General features: G+C 45.3%; 1 protein-coding gene across 2 annotated transcripts in view; it reads right to left on the reverse strand.

Moving 5' to 3' along the window:
• Positions 1-15,749, reverse strand: part of DGKI (diacylglycerol kinase iota) — a 377,484-nt gene that overhangs the window by 237,092 nt on the left and 124,643 nt on the right. For both annotated transcript variants that reach the window (XM_054692700.1, XM_037514044.2), the window contains exon 2: positions 7,260-7,368. In XM_054692700.1, the coding sequence (XP_054548675.1) occupies positions 7,260-7,368 (109 nt within the window). The remainder of the gene's footprint in view (positions 1-7,259; positions 7,369-15,749) is intronic.

Consider the following 15,749-nt stretch of genomic DNA (forward strand, 5'->3'; position numbering starts at 1 on the left):
GAGTCAGACAGCTCACTACTCACTGCCTGTGTGACACAGTGTCTCTCCAAACCCCCTCATTCCACTCATCGCTAAACTTCAATAATAACTGTTCTTCCTTCACAAGATCACAGTGATGTTTATATATGAAAATGCATAAAATTCAACAGCCTACACACAATAAGTTAACAGGCACTCAGTATAGCTTTTATTGTTGTGATTACTCTCATTTCCTTCTTCTCTCCTAATCTATAGATGCTAGCATTAGCCGTGTTCCTTTCCTTGATGTTTAAAGCCTTTCCCCAAAGTGTGTCTTCTTGGACACCCTGCCCCAGCTCATCACCCAGGCTCCCCTGTGGTCACTCAGGTGTGCACATGTGACCAGGTTCTGATCAATGGACTGTGAGCAGGAGGTAAACGTACTCCTTCCAAACCTGGCCCATTCAAGCATCCCACATGCGTCCCGCCATGTTCTGTTCCCATACCAGGACTCTGGGTGATTTTTGAAGTCTTCTGTTGAAGATACATGAGCAACTGTCACAGAATAACTATGTAGAACAGGGAACAAGCCCCTGCCCAAGCTACCCGAAACTGTCCTGGTTACACAAGTGAGAAATAAACTCTTAAGTGGAGCCAAGTTTGAGTATGTTCTTTACTACAGTCCTGTCTACCCCCAACTAGTCCAGGCCATTTTTTCCGCATAATTTTGTGTGGATTTCCTTTCATTATATACCCGAGTAACTGACCATACACTCGATGGCATCTCTGAGCCCTGGCTTCTTCTGGTCTCAACTCTGAATTCTGATATCCTGTCTGATCTTTTACACTACCATAAAAATTAACTGCCTTAAAACAAAGCTATGGTTATGCTTCTCTCTTGCTCAGGATGCTCAAACAATGCCCTGTGGTTTATAAAACAAAATTCCATTTTAATCTCAGACCTTTCTTTACAATGACACCAATCTCTCTGTCTTGACCCTTCCTTATTCATCTTCATATACTTTAGTCCCTCTTCTCTGAAAATAGCCTTATTTTCATTTTCTTGTGCTGTGTTTACATTCATTTCACTCTCACTGGGAACCTCTTTCTTCTCTATAAATCAGTGTTGAAATACCATCTCAAATAGGGTACAAACACCTGTACCAGGAGGACAGAACGAGAGAGAGGGTGTCCCATTCCTAAATGAAGAAAACTTTAATGTCTTTGTGAGTGCTGAGGCATGTCTCTACAGATCTACATATATTTGTATAGATCAGTCTCCTTGTAGACAGATTTAGCTTCCTAAGAGCACAGATCCCCTAGGTCATGAAGACAGGAATTTATAGATATGGGTCCATGTGCTCTGGTTCTACTGACGTTCTAGCAATGGTTCCAGAGGAAAAGAGAAAAGGTAAGGAGTGTGACAGACCAAGCAACACCAAGGATGCACTGACATTAGAAGAAAATCATGTACATAAAATGAAGACATTGCTTGTAAAACTGTTTTTGAGACAATAAAATTATAATTGTGTGCTCCATGTAAATGTCCTTACACATTCAGAAAGGGAAAAGAAATCTGAACTGCCTAACCCTGAAAATCTTAAAGACAATCACTGCAAAATCTGTCTTTGCATGATTTCTATCTGTGCTGCCAGTAAGCACCTGGCTACTAGGACGTGGATGCAGCCAGTATTCTGACTGGTGTTATCCACTCTTACATTATAAAATACTGACTGAGATGTGCTGTCAGCATAAACTTATAGCAGATTTTGAAGACTTAGTGTGAGAAGAGAGTGCAAACCACCTCACTAACAATTTTACAACGATAACATGCAGAAATGGCAATATTATTCATATATTTGGTTAAACAAAATATGCTGAAGTTCATTTTACCTGTTCCATTTCACTTTTTTAATGTGGCTATCAGAAAATTTAGAATTACTTCATGCACCGCATATCATTTTGCTTCCCAGTGTTGTTTAGATAATAATTTCCCTAGAAATACAAGTTTAGATCTAAATATTTCTCATTGACCTGGCAAGTTGCAGGAATCTATGATTCCCCCCAGCAGCAATGTGATTTAATTGTAAATCCTTGCAACTTAAAAACATAAAGGAATAGTGATGGTGGGTGAAATCACAGCTGATTTGTCCTGTCACCAACAGGGCTGACTAGCACAGAGACCACTTGTGCTGGTGGTCTGGGAGGTAGCTGGGAGGTGCCTCAGCTCTGCTCAGCTGGTTGGTAGCTTGATTAACCTGATAACCTTTTTGAAATGGGGGTCTAAGTCAGAAGCAGGGGTCATTATTGATGATGACACTGAAATCCGTTAAGAAAGCTCATGTCTCCTACAACTTACCATCTGAACCAAGACTGAAATGAGAACATGCGCACACACGTGTGCACAGGCACACGCGCGCACACACACACACACACACACACACACACCTGCCTCTTCCTGGCTTTTCAGTCATTGTTTCTAAAGATAAAATGACCTAGTTTCATAACCCAGTTTAAACCAATCCTGCATAGAGACTTTGTTTCCCTAATCTTGTTCCCAAGCCAGACAGAGCAGTGTGTTCCCTGCACTATGTTTTATCTGCCTGGGAAAAGCACTTCATTTCCTACAGCATCAGCGAGAGGAGAGGTAAAGTGATTGAGATGGAAGATCTGGCTTCCTCTGTACAGAGATTCCATTTTCCCCCGCCCTCGGGATTGGAGGAGACTTTCCAAGGAGAAAGGAAAAAATACACTGAAATCAAGAAAGATTGTGGTGGCTTTTCCATCATTGCCTCGAGGGCTTTGTCAGGAGCATAATGGGCAGAAGCCAAGTATCCAGCAGTGGAGGTGGAAGGAGCCCGCTTTTGAGGCTCCCCGCTGGAACAGTATAAGCAGGGAAGAGACTCCGCTGCAGGACAAGCATGTGACACGGGAGGAAAGACACGTCGTATCTGCAGCAGACACACTTCTGAATGCACTAGCTCACTCTAAGCTGGAAACTTGGATGTCAGCCCAGGAGATGAGATTCTTTTTCCTTTTTAAGCATTACTTGCTTCCTTTATAGCAACTTCATTTGTTTTCCCCCAAATTGGGTTGGCTGACACGATGGCATGGTGTCAGAGGGAACAGCCCCCTGCAGGTTGTGCCCGAGAAGGAGGAAGAGACACCACTGGTAGCAAAGGGAAGCTCAAACAACTGTGTTTGCTGGAAGACTTAACCCCATGCACTGTGTTAGGGAGGAAATTCAAAGGTTACTTGGAATTCAAGTAGCCTAAATGCATTTATTTTCCAAACAGGCTTTGGACTCATGTCTACCAAGCTTTTCAGGACCTGGAGATTAGATGAGCGCCTGTTGACTCCCAGGGAAATGTCCCCTCTGGCTGACTGGGCTTCTAGCTGTAATTGATTTGTCCCCTGATATCAGTAATCACACAGCTACTAAGGTGCATGATGCTGTGTTCTCCAGTGTGAAAAAGAAAACATAAGCAGAAGACTTTCCCTCCTTTCAAGAGCCCAAAATCTAACTTAGGACCTAGATTAAAACCAAAAACACAAATTTGCTTCTAAGGTTTATAAGACAATGCACTGTGCAGAGAAGTATTGGGAGGGATCAAAACAAGAAGTGAGCAATGACATAAGCAGAATGAGTTGGCCTGAACAGATGAGCATTTCCTGGGAGACAGCAAGAGTGGAGTCTCGATAAGAAACAGCCAGTCCCGCACTGTCAAGCTGTCGGTAAAGGCTGAGGAACCACACTGAGGCCCGACGGAGCTCTTCCCCACTGGACATGAGTTACTGCCCTGACTCGTGCAGAAGGAAGACCTGGCTCAGCAGCCAGAGTAATGCTGGCAGAGTAATGCTGGCAAAGACTCGTCAGGGAAACGAGACTGCCCGGCACGGAATCTGCCAAGTCAGGACAAGCCATTCCAGTAAGTCACAGCAGGGGAGAAGTATTTGGACTTTGAGGAACAGGCTAAAAATAAGAGCGAGATAGACCGCATCACCAAGCAGGGAAGTGAAAATATGACAAAGGAATACTTGAAGGAAATTATTAAATATGTGTACCGAAACCATAAAAGCTGCTTCCCAGGGCCTCCCCGGTGGCGCAGTGGTTGAGCGCTGGGTTGCGAAGCTGCCCGCGGCCTCTGCGGCGCCGGTTCGATCCCCGGCTGCTCCCCGGCCACCGGAGGAGGGTCCCACATGGCGCGCAGACCTCTCCTGCCGCCCGCTGCTCCCCTCAGCAGTGTACTTCGGTCCTTCTGCCTGCTCTGCTCCCCGCTCTGGCTCTGGTGAATTCTCTCACCCTCCCGCGCTTCTGACTGTACCCAGTGCATGTATAAACAAAACAAACAAACAAATAAATAAATAAAACATGCCTCTATAAAAAAAAAAAAAAAAAAAAAAAAAGCTGCTTCCCCCATCCCACCCCCATGGCAGACTTCTGGCTAAAATGTGCAGGTGCCCACAGCTCAGATCACCAGATCGGTGCTGGGTGAGCCTGGGCACCGGGCAGGCAGGACATTCCTCCAAGGTCTTTGCAAAGCAGCATTCAGGAAACAACTGGGTCCCTCCAGATGACTTTGGCACACAGAGTCACACCAGAACAGGGCCCTTTGGGAATTCTACACAGGTAGAAATCTGGGGACTAAGATGCTAATCCCAGGTTCTCTCTGACTTGTCTTGCAACTTCAGACATGCCAGCAACAGCTTCTGTGTCTGATCCTTATGGATGTAATGAGGAGAGGAGATGCAGGTCAGGGGCCAGCCCCCCACGCCAAATGGTAATAGAGCAAAGAGAATTTCCACCTGAAAGTCAAAAGCAGGTTGGAAGTCCAGGTGACTCATCAGCCCTGCTCCTCCCTGTTCTGCCAGAGGCATCCTGACCTTGGAAACATCTGGGCCGTTTTGCACACCAAAGGCAAGGAATTAAAGCTTCTCCATTTTTCACTTTTTCTTTTTCTTTTAAATTCTTGTCATTCCTTCTCCTTACTTCAAAGATTCTTACCAAGAACCAAACCAAATCACTGCTCAGTAAATAGTAACAGTCAATAAAGATAGATCATTTTGATGTATTTAGCCCCAAAAAGTAGGCCGACAGGAGACAGTCAGGTTGCTTTTCCATAGAGAACCAGGCATGTGGGTGAGGTCAAGTGAGAGCTGAGATGCACTAAGACAGGGGCCTGGCCTTACACTTGAACAACAGAGAAGACCCTGCTTCAGCTCCCTGAACAGGTGGGCCAACAAAAGTGGCATACGTGGGGTTAGTGAAAAGCACACAGGCCAGAAAACCAAACACTGAAATGAGGGAAAATATTACCAAAAAAAAAAGACAAATAATATTGCTGAGCTGTTTCAAATATCTGCTTTTTCCTCTCTTTGAGAAAAAGTAAAAGAAAAAGAGTAAGGAACTGTAGTGCTGGTCAGTGTTTGGCATCTGTTAATTAACAGTGTTGTCAGCCTGTTGTAGAGCAACCCCGATACAAAACGGGGTGCCTGACTGTGGGTCCTCACCCGCGCGCTTAAAAGGACTTATCAATGCTCTACTGCAGGCACACGTGAAAGGTTAATAAAAAAGGTTTATTTACAAGGGAAGGGGAAATAAGGAAATGTACAGCTCTGGGAGAAAAGTGGGAGACAAAGTTTTAAATGAGTCCTACCCAATCCGCCGATCAGGAATCCCAAAATGGCGCTCTCAGAGTTGGCCGCCAGCCAGGAGCGGTGAAGCCAGGAGGCGAGCGATCGCGAGCCAGAGAGAGAGCCCAAGGCCCACGTGTTTGGTTTTTTATATCCAACCTGGCTGCCCAACTCCACCCTCAGGTCCCAGCCACCCTCCCTTGGTGGTGATGGGATTTGTCTTTCCCAGAGTCTTGATGGCTTTAGTCTGGAGTGGGGGTGGAGTCCACAAAGTTAATCCTGTATGGGATTAACTCAGGACATCACTTCCCCCTAACAAGCCCATAGTCAGGTTTTTTTCAGAACCCCATCTCATAGCTTCTTATGCATGACATCACTAAATACGACCCCAGATGGAGCATCTCCTGAAAAGGCTTCCAGTTCCCTCGATTGTTAAGCATTCCCAAAGTGTCTCCTGCCATCCCACATCTAAACAGGTGCCTGCTGTGAGAGGAAGACGAGAGGGAGGTAGGGGAACCACTAAGCATCCGGTTTGCTCTCCCCCTATTAAGTACAGCAGCCTCCCACCACCAGCCAAAAATACCATTTTGAAAAATATTAGAATACATACCTCTCTACAGGAATCAGAAAATAATACCTTGCAGCAAAGCTCTGGCTCAAGCAGGGCATTTCTTTTTAAAAGCATTTTCTGAGAACTACCTGCAACATCAAATAGGGCAGCAGCGCCCTCCTGCGCACCCAGGGGCGCCCTCACGAGCCCATTGTAGGTGACGGCACCCTGTGGCTTAATATTGGTTTCTTTTCCGACCCCTGGACTCAAAGCTTCTCGCAAGGAGAAACCATATCTCCCCCACCTCAGAGCCCCAGGGAGCCAACCCAGCTGCTAGTGCAGAGCAGGGCCTCAAGAAATGTCTGACAAAGTAATGAATAAGTGGACTCCTTTATCTCTGACGAAAGAAATCTGTGAGCTGACAAAGTTCACAGGCAAAGTTGATAAAGGATTGTCACCTTCCATATTTGATCCTAAGCACAGCCACCAAGTGCCCCTTTGGGAGGGACCAAACTGTCCCCATCAGATGTGGGTGCTCAGGCTGACAAACATCAATGACTAGAGTCAAGTCACAGCCAGCAGAGAGAGGAAGGACTCAACTGTCTCTCTTTAGAATCTTGCACCTCCAATGGGGTCCTGCTGTTTTAGATGCAGAGGGTAGCCTGGAACATGGTGAGCATCAAATTGACTTTCTGGGGTTCCTGATTCAGACCCACTCTTACCACTGGCCCATGCCTGTCCCTCTTTGATTTACTGCATCTGTTCGTATAGACATTTACTTATTTTTAATTATGCAAACACTGGCTGGAGCCAAGGAAATGGCCCTTCGTTCCAGGGTGTGGCTAAGGGCAAGCTCTCTGCCCTTGAGGCAGGAACCAACAAAGCCTGAGCACAGTGGGGCACAGCCACCAGCCCAGATGGTCATGCTTCAGAGGATTCATGAATTTTTATTTTCTTCTTCAGAGGACCTGTGTTCCAAGGGTCTGCACCGGGAGCGAGGGCCTGCCCTGGAGGCTGGCCGGCGAACAACATGGAAATTATTAAGTCAGTCTCGCCTCTGAATGAGGAAAACACACATGCAATTGAATCATGTTTAAATGAAGAAGCCAACACCTACACTCCAGTCCAGAGTCGCTCTGGGCTCCTTCGCTGGACCGTTGGCCATGGGAAGGCTGAGGGGGTGTGCAGGAGCCAGGTGCTGGAGGCCTGCCCGGGAGATTGCCTTCCTGCAGCAAGAAGAAAAAACACAAGGGCAAACCAACATCAGAAGGTAATACAGAGCTAGACATTTCCCACGAGGTAGAAACGGTACCTGAGTTAGTGTGCATGTGTGACAACCTTTGTGAATGTGCCAGCTATGCGTGGTGAAGACAGAGCGGGCAGGTCTCAAGCTTGAGAAGGCTGCTTTGAGCTATGTTGCCTCAGGACCAAAAAGTCAAGCCTCGGGCCCTATTTGGGGAAGAGGAAAAAATCCAGGTCTCTCTCTCTGTTTAAAGAAAAAGACCTGGCTCTTGGGGCGGCAATCGCACTTGGACAATTTTAAAGCTGCTAGACACTAAGGGCAAGAAAACCAGACCAGTGAGCTCTTCTCCTGAAGTTCTTCCACTTCCCGGTCAAGTGATCTCTGAGCTGGTCGCAGCTCCAAGTTCACTCTTGCACCTCTCAAGAACACCTGTCCTGGTCCTTGCCCTCACAGAGGACTTCTGCAGGTAGCTTGAGGTTCTACATTGAAACTGTGGACATCTGCCAATCATTCACACAGGCTCGAAGACCAATATCTTACCAAGGTCCATGCTAAGGAAAAAAATCCAAATGCTGCTGAGACTTTAGGTTTAGGTCAAATAGAGCACAAAAGAATTCAGGTCAGAAAGGAGGGGATAAATCAGGAGAGGCCAAGAAAGCCAACCCTGATCTTGGTCTGCAAAAGCAAGAAATAAGAGGAGCTGCTTAAACAAGCAAATGTGATTATTGCTGAGAGCGGGAAGGGAGGAGAGTCTAGTGTACACTCAAGAGAATAAGAGCAGCCATAGAGGAAGAAAGCAGCATCACCTCGGGAGAGCTTGTGGACCCATCGGGAATAATAGGCCTTCAATTTCTGAACAGCCCCATCAAAATTTTCAGAGAAGGATCTCAAGCTGAAATATGAGTGCTGGGCTTCCCGTCCCCAGCAGTGTCCACATGTGCTGAGTTTCCTGAGCTAGGATCAGTGGGTCTTGTTTCCAGCAGCTCTGAGTCCCAAGTGGACCTGGGAGTGTGCGCTCACGCACCTCCCCAGACACCCCCTTCTGTGTGCTGAAGTTTCCACACTGCTCCACGAAAGCAGCAGCAGCCTCACTGTGCAATCTCCCCCACCGGCATCTGCAGTGGGGACGGAAGCTGCACAGGACATGAACCCCACGGGGTACGAAATCTGTGATCTCTGACCCCTGGCCTGGCAGACACATGGAGTCCCCAGCACTTCCTCTGGCGCCTACATGCCCCTCGTATATGTAGGAACAGGTGCAGACAGTGAGATGGGCAAAGAAGGCACTGGCGGCAGGGACGTGGAGGATCCCGCCATGATGATGGGGAAGGACGAAGACAGACCAGAAGCTTCGCTGGACTCCAGAAGGCAGTTGTGCTCTCTGTACAGTTGCTGATCTCTGCAAACTCCCCCCAGAAATGGAATTTGTAAAACTGATCAAGATGAATAGCTGTTCCAGAAAGACAGGGTAGAACCCAGGATTGTGCGGCGATGAATGAATGGCCACGTATGTCTGAGGCCTCAGCAAGTGTCCAGTTCTCTTTTTAAAAACAAAACAAAACAAAAAGAAACCCTTGTGTTCCCACACAGAAAGTCCTAGAAAGTGGAGAGGTCTTCAGGAGTCAGCAGAGATCATGTCAAACTCGCCAGCAGCCTACTTTCCGAAGCTCCCACTCGGCACCAGCAATGTACTTGCTTTATATAATCCCCCAAAGAGCCATTCCAAGGATGCAGGCCTGTAATGGAGATAGTCGGATGGCACAATTCTCTTTCCCAGCTTTCACAGAGGCCAGTGAATAAGATGATCCATTTGGGCCTCTCACCCCAATATCTACTCCTTATCATTGAACAGCAAGAAAAAGAAGAGCAGACGATTCTTAGACAACATTTCACCCTCCAACCATTTTCCTCCACCTGAGTTCAAGGCACTTCTCCAGCCTTTCTCCTGAGGACTCTTCTCTGGCTTCGAGGGCATCTGAGTCACGGTTTGAATCATAAGAAAATCAGATCTCTGTGGAGTCAGGATCTGTGGGTTCTACCTTTCATTTCTAAGCAGTCACTCAACCTAATTTATTTTTCCTGTGAATCAATCTATTTAGAAGCCTTTTAATTAGGAATACAGCACAAGGCTCTTGTATCTATTCATTAAAAGATCAGGTTGCGTTCCTCTGCATAGAGAAAGGATAATCATATTATCTGAATAGCCACAGGTAGGTTAATCCGTGTACATGGCTTCAGTATGGGGTCTGTGACATATGACAATGAATCAATTCCTTATGAGCAGTTCAACAACGTTGGCTGAGGCCGCCATCATTTCTACTGGAAGACCCCCCCACCTCAGCTGCCCCTCCAGAGCCCCCACCTTCAACGAAGACTTCTCACATTTACCAGAAGTAACCAAGTAACCTCACAGTTCCACACCAGTTGTTTTGGTTTTTTTTAAATTATGCTTATTGAGATAAAGTTGATTTACAACACTCCGTGTTTCAGGGACAGTAAGTTCACGCCTCTACAGAAGTCTGACCTCCACCTAAATTTAAGTGTCCTTAAAACAAACCAGCAGTGCTGAGACACCAAACCTTAGAACAGCTGAAAAAGTCCCAAATGTTGGGAGAACAAGAAACACAAATTCTTTCTCTCTCCATCAACACCACATTGTTGTGCTCAGAAAAGAAGGGGAAGCAGGAGATGGGGAGGCACAGGGGAGGGAAGAGGAAGGAGGAGCACAAGGAAGAATTAAGTTCTGTCCCCACAGAAGCCACAGGACAGTTCCTCTGACCTCTCAGGAAAACCGATCACTCTCCCCAGCTCGGGCTGCCGGGAGGGGCAAATTGTTCAAATCATCAAATTATGAAGCAAGGGATTTGCATGTCTCTAAAAGGGGATGTGCTAGAAGAGATAAACAAATATTCAACCCTGGCTAACCCCTGCGATGAAAGTACAGTCAAATCACATTCCTTCCCGGCCCACGACTACAGAGGATTCAGGAAGGGCTTTTGTTGATTATTTATTCCTCATTGTGGATGCAAATTTATGGTTGGTTTTCTGTAACATTAATAGAAGAAAATTGTATATCTACTACACATATAAACACTAATTAGGAGGAAAATAAGAAAGAAAAAAATCAAAGTGGCTGCCAGTTTGTAACTGTAAGTGGGTCTCACAGACATTACATAAGGAAGACAACAGGAAAATAAATATTGAGGTACAATGGGGGTGGGAGGTGACTTCTGATTACAGCTTTCCATTCTTCTAAATAACCATGGGGGAAAATCTTTTTCTAATACTTCATACATGTATACACATTTTCTTCCAAATAAGAGAGTGATTCTATTATTTCTCAGACTTCAAATAAAATTAGTGTAAGTTATTTTTCCATTTCGGTTCATCTTGCTTTTAGAAGATGACATTTAAGACTGATAGAATTTGTTGTATTGGGGGTCAGGCACAGTAGTTTTTGTTGCAATTTTCTCCAATTAAAAAAAAAAATCAATGGGATTTCATTTCTTCATTGTTTTCTCCTGCTCAGAATCCTTCCAAATGCATAGTCAGTAAAACCATGAAATAGCAATGATTTTAGTAATTTTCCAACACTGTGTCAGGATGACTGGAACCTTTGGAAGGGAGCAGCCATATCAATTGTGAAATAGATGTGAAAAGAAAATATTCTACAAGGCAGTTTCAGGTGCAAAAAGTCACAGCTAATGTCAATCATCGCCAAGCAAGTCCTCTAACATATTTAAATATAAGCCATCATACATTTTAAATACCATTCTATTATTTCTTTCACTTCATTCAAAAAGACTATGCACTCCTAAAGGACAGGGCTCAATTCATCTCCTAATCTTATTCCATTCTAGCCCAAAGGCAGACACGGCATTGTCTTTCTGAGTTAATGAATGAACTTGACCAAGAAGCTAAACACAAACAGCTCGTTGATTAGATCAAGGGCTGCAAAATCTGATTAAAATGATCTGAATTATATTCCAAGTCTTACATTTCAGGGATATTCTTTCCTGAGAGGGCCAGAAATCCTTTAAAGCAGCTCATTAAAAACAAAAAATGCAAATCGAATCCCGTGTTAAGAAGCCTAAAAGACATCAAAATGGCTTTGGCGCAATATTAAAATGGAATCCTATTACTACAATGTTCGTAAAGGACAAATGATAGTGTTACCATTTTAATAATGGACTTGTTGAAAGCAATGGAGAACATACACTTTTTGTAAGAATTTTTTTCAATTTATGGGAAAACATGTGAACAAGTGGTTATTCAGCCAGGACCCTCGAATTGCCTATCTGCACATTTCTCTCCAATTGCTCTGGCTCTACACTGACTCCCGGTGTCCAGAGCTCTCCTATCTAATCCATCCCCAGCTTGCCACTCCCTCTCCAGAGTGGAATAAGGGTACACTTGCTAAAGGAAGAAGCACCAGAGAACCCAAGGCCCCGGAAGCCTGGAAGTCTCCTAGACACACATTAGAGATCGGTGAGTCTCTGTCCGTGTTCTAGAAAAGGAGCCAGTTGTCTACAAAGCCACTCTGCACCTTGGTTTAGTTTCCCAGGTGCCTCGAGAGAAATCTTTTCCTTTTTTAATAAAGACATATTGATTTAGCATTGGTTTACAATCCCCAATAAATTTTGAGTTTAGCTTCACACCTCAATATGTGTATTTGCCTCCCAACCCACCACCAATAATTCCTCTCCCATTTTATATTGGCACTACCTTAGCTCATCATCTAAGCAGCCAGAGCCCAGGGGACCGTGGAGGAGGACTATGGTTGCCTTGTGGTGGGTGGGGTGTGGTAGCATACACCTCAAGAAGTGTGCACTTACACATCTAAATCATATACCGTGTTGTACACCAATGTTACCTCCATGCAGCATAATGCAATTTTTAAAAGTGAGTGACTTATGTGTACTGAGTACCAATAGGTGACATCAAAATGAATTAAAAATGGGGCCCAGGGCCTCCCTGGTGGCTCAAGGGGTTAAGTCTCAGCAATATGAAGCAATCAGCAGCCACTGCAGCTCAAGTTCGATCCCCAGCCAGGGAGCTGACCCTGATGGCGCAGCAGACCTCTCCTCTCTCGCCCACTGCTCCCCGAGTGTATTTCAGTGGATCTGTCTTCTGCTCCCCGCTCTGTCTCTGATGAATTCTCTCATCCCCTGTGCCTCTGGCCTGTACCCCAGTTCTTGTATGCATAAATAAATACATCTTAGAGGAAAGAGGAAAAAGAAAATGGGGGTCCATCCTCAAAGTTAACAGTGCTCTACAGTGGACATAAAAATACCAAAAAAAAAAAAAAAAATCCCAACAAGGAATCCACGTGCTTCTGGGCTGATCTCGGCAAGCTGCTTGGCATGGCAAGGACAGTCCATAAGGCGACTGATTGTCCCAACTACCCGCAAATCCCAGATATCCCACCAGAGACTTATGAAGGAGAATAAACCTTGTGTGATACTTGGGCTGAACCCTAATTATATTACATTTAACTCAAAGTATTTTTGTGACTTTAATGTATATTGAAATGTTCAAGAATGTAATTACTATGGAAACAAAAGTTGTGCTTCGTTTCCTAAGGGTTGTAAGTCATTCAGAAAATTACTTTTGCTACTAAGTCTTCAACACAACAGACCTGTGTTATTTTAACTCTGTAGTTACCACTGTTAAGAGTGATTCCCCAGCAATTGTGCTCACCCAGCCTGTGTGGGGGCCTGAGACTGGTCCCCTTAAAAGCCTTGCAAATACTTCTAATGTGTATCCTGGGCTAAGGATCACTGTTCTACACAGAAATGGGAGCATCTGACTACTTCAGTCTGTCTGCAACCCTGGCACTGGCATAGGGAATAAAATACATGCATTCACTCCATAGTGTGTTGACTGGACTACATCCTGTGTAAGACACACCCATGATTAAAACAGACATAAACCGCTGCCTCTGTGAAGCTTACATTCGAGCAGGAAATACATTCTTCCAGGCAGTAAATCATTTTATGGGTCTTATATGTTTCTCACAATGAGGTAAGTACTTTTATTATCCCCTATTTTACAGAAAAAAAAAATGATAACACAGGAAGGTGAGGCTACATGTCCGAGATCACAGAGGTGGGGAAGAGAAGAAGTGAGACCTGAATCCAGACATCTAACTCCAGCTCACACAGAGGTAATCATGTGCTGCCCAGTGTCTGTGACTTGCTGGTGGCCCACGCTTACCCAGCAAGACACACGTGGTGCACAAGGTCCTATGTAAAATGAGGACCACAGCACCCTATGCTGAGAGCAGCTGAGATGATTTTTAAATGTGTGCAGGGCACACAGCATAGAGTGAGCCATGAACAGAGAGTAAGCTATGAGCAGAGAGTGAGCCCACAGAGCTCTATTCTCTCTCTGTGGTCCCCACAACACCAGGTAGGTGGAAAATCCCTGAATAAATACATGCTCTTATTTGACTGCTCTCAAGTTCTCCAAGTTCCCTGGACTCCTCGTTCATTCAATAAACATTTAAGAAGCTTCTATTATGTGTCAAGCAGTTCAAAGGGGTTATTCAAACAGAAGATTCATCTTCTAGTCGTGGTAAATAATTCCTGTGGTTGCCAAAGGCATGGTTCTTCTTCCCCAGCTTCCCTCCCGACCCACTGTGAAATTAAAAAGCACCACACACAGACCTCAGAGAAATTTACTGACATATTTTTCTTTCCTGAAGCAATCCTAAGGCCTTTGGAATTATTTATTTCATTATAGTCATGTGAGTACAGCAGGGGAAAGGCAAGGATTTTCTGTCTCATCTGTGAAGCAGACTGAACTCAGAGGTTCAGATACACTCCCCAGTCCTGTTGCATCATAACCCCATTTCTACAGCAAGGCTGGCCTGGGCTTGGTGTGCATTGTGGCAATTTTAAAACGAGGTGACATTTCTTGACTGAGATTGTCTCACCAGTGAATGACACTCTTGTCCTTAAGGTATCAGTTAAATAAGGAAAAGGAATCATAAGAGTTGAACTGTCCTCTCTGCCCACTCCCCCCAAATGCACACCTGGAAGTCCTAATCCCCAGAATCTCAGCACATGACCTTACTTGAAGACAGAGTCCTTAAACTGATAATCAATTCAAAATGAAGTCACTAAGAGATGAGCCCCTGATCCCATATGACTGTTGTCCTTATAAAGAGGGCGACTCGGACACCAACACACGCACAGGGAAAACACCGTGCAAAGCCGCAGGCAGTGATCAAGGTGACGCAGAGGACTGAGGACAATCGCGTGAGCACCAGCAGCAAATGGGGGAGGCATGAAGATTCTCCCTCACAGCCTCAGGTGGAAACAAACCTGCCGACACGCTGATCATCTTCACCCCAGCACTGAGACAGATTTCCACCATGGTGCCACTCAGGTTGGGGTGTTTTGCTATATAGCAACCTTGCACACACACACGCTCCATCACCAGAACCTAGTGGATTTGTCAATGCTATAAGTCGTACAACTAATAAGTAAAAGACCAGGATTGGAGCCTACATATCTGATTTCAAAGGCTCCATCTCTCTAAATTCCCTCTGAAAGGAAGAAGGAAAACAGAGAAGTTCAATGAAAGTGTTGTAGAGCAACCCCGATACAAAACGGGGTGCCTGACTGTGGGTCCTCACCCGCGCGCTTAAAAGGACTTATCAATGCTCTACTGCAGGCACACGTGAAAGGTTAATAAAAAAGGTTTATTTACAAGGGAAGGGGAAATGAGGAAATGTACAGCTCTGGGAGAAAAGTGGGAGACAAAGTTTTAAATGAGTCCTACCCGATCCGCCGATCAGGAATCCCAAAATGGCGCTCTGAGAGCTGGCCGCCAGCCAGGAGCTGTGAAGCCAGGAGGCGAGCGATCGCGAGCCAGAGAGCCCAAGGCCCACGTGTTTGGTTTTTATATCCAACCTGGCTGCCCAACTCCACCCTCAGGTCCCAGCCACCCTCCCTTGGTGGTGATGGGATTTGTCTTTCCCAATGTCCTGATGGCTTTAGTCTGGAGTGGGGGTGGAGTCCACAAAGTTAATCCTGTATGGGATTAACTCAGGACATCACTTCCCCCTAACAAAAGGAGAGTGGGTGAAGGATCCAGAAGGTGACATCAAAACTGAGCAAGCCACGAATCAATGAATGCCCTGGTGTAGTGTTGCTAGGGGAGATTTTAAGAAGTTGTTGAAGTTGTTTTACTACTGTGATGAACATGCCGCCTTTAAATTCCTCCTCTATGAGTCCCATCTGCACTTATATCATCACGAAGTCTATGCCTTGCCTTAAAGGCAGTGGGGTTTTATGAATGTGGAAATTGAAGAGGGGGCTGAATTTTACATCTAGGTCAATGAATATAGAATAGACT

This window comes from Talpa occidentalis, unplaced genomic scaffold (assembly GCF_014898055.3).
Source record: "Talpa occidentalis isolate TD23 unplaced genomic scaffold, MPIMG_talOcc4v2.1, whole genome shotgun sequence".
NCBI lineage: Eukaryota > Metazoa > Chordata > Mammalia > Eulipotyphla > Talpidae > Talpa > Talpa occidentalis.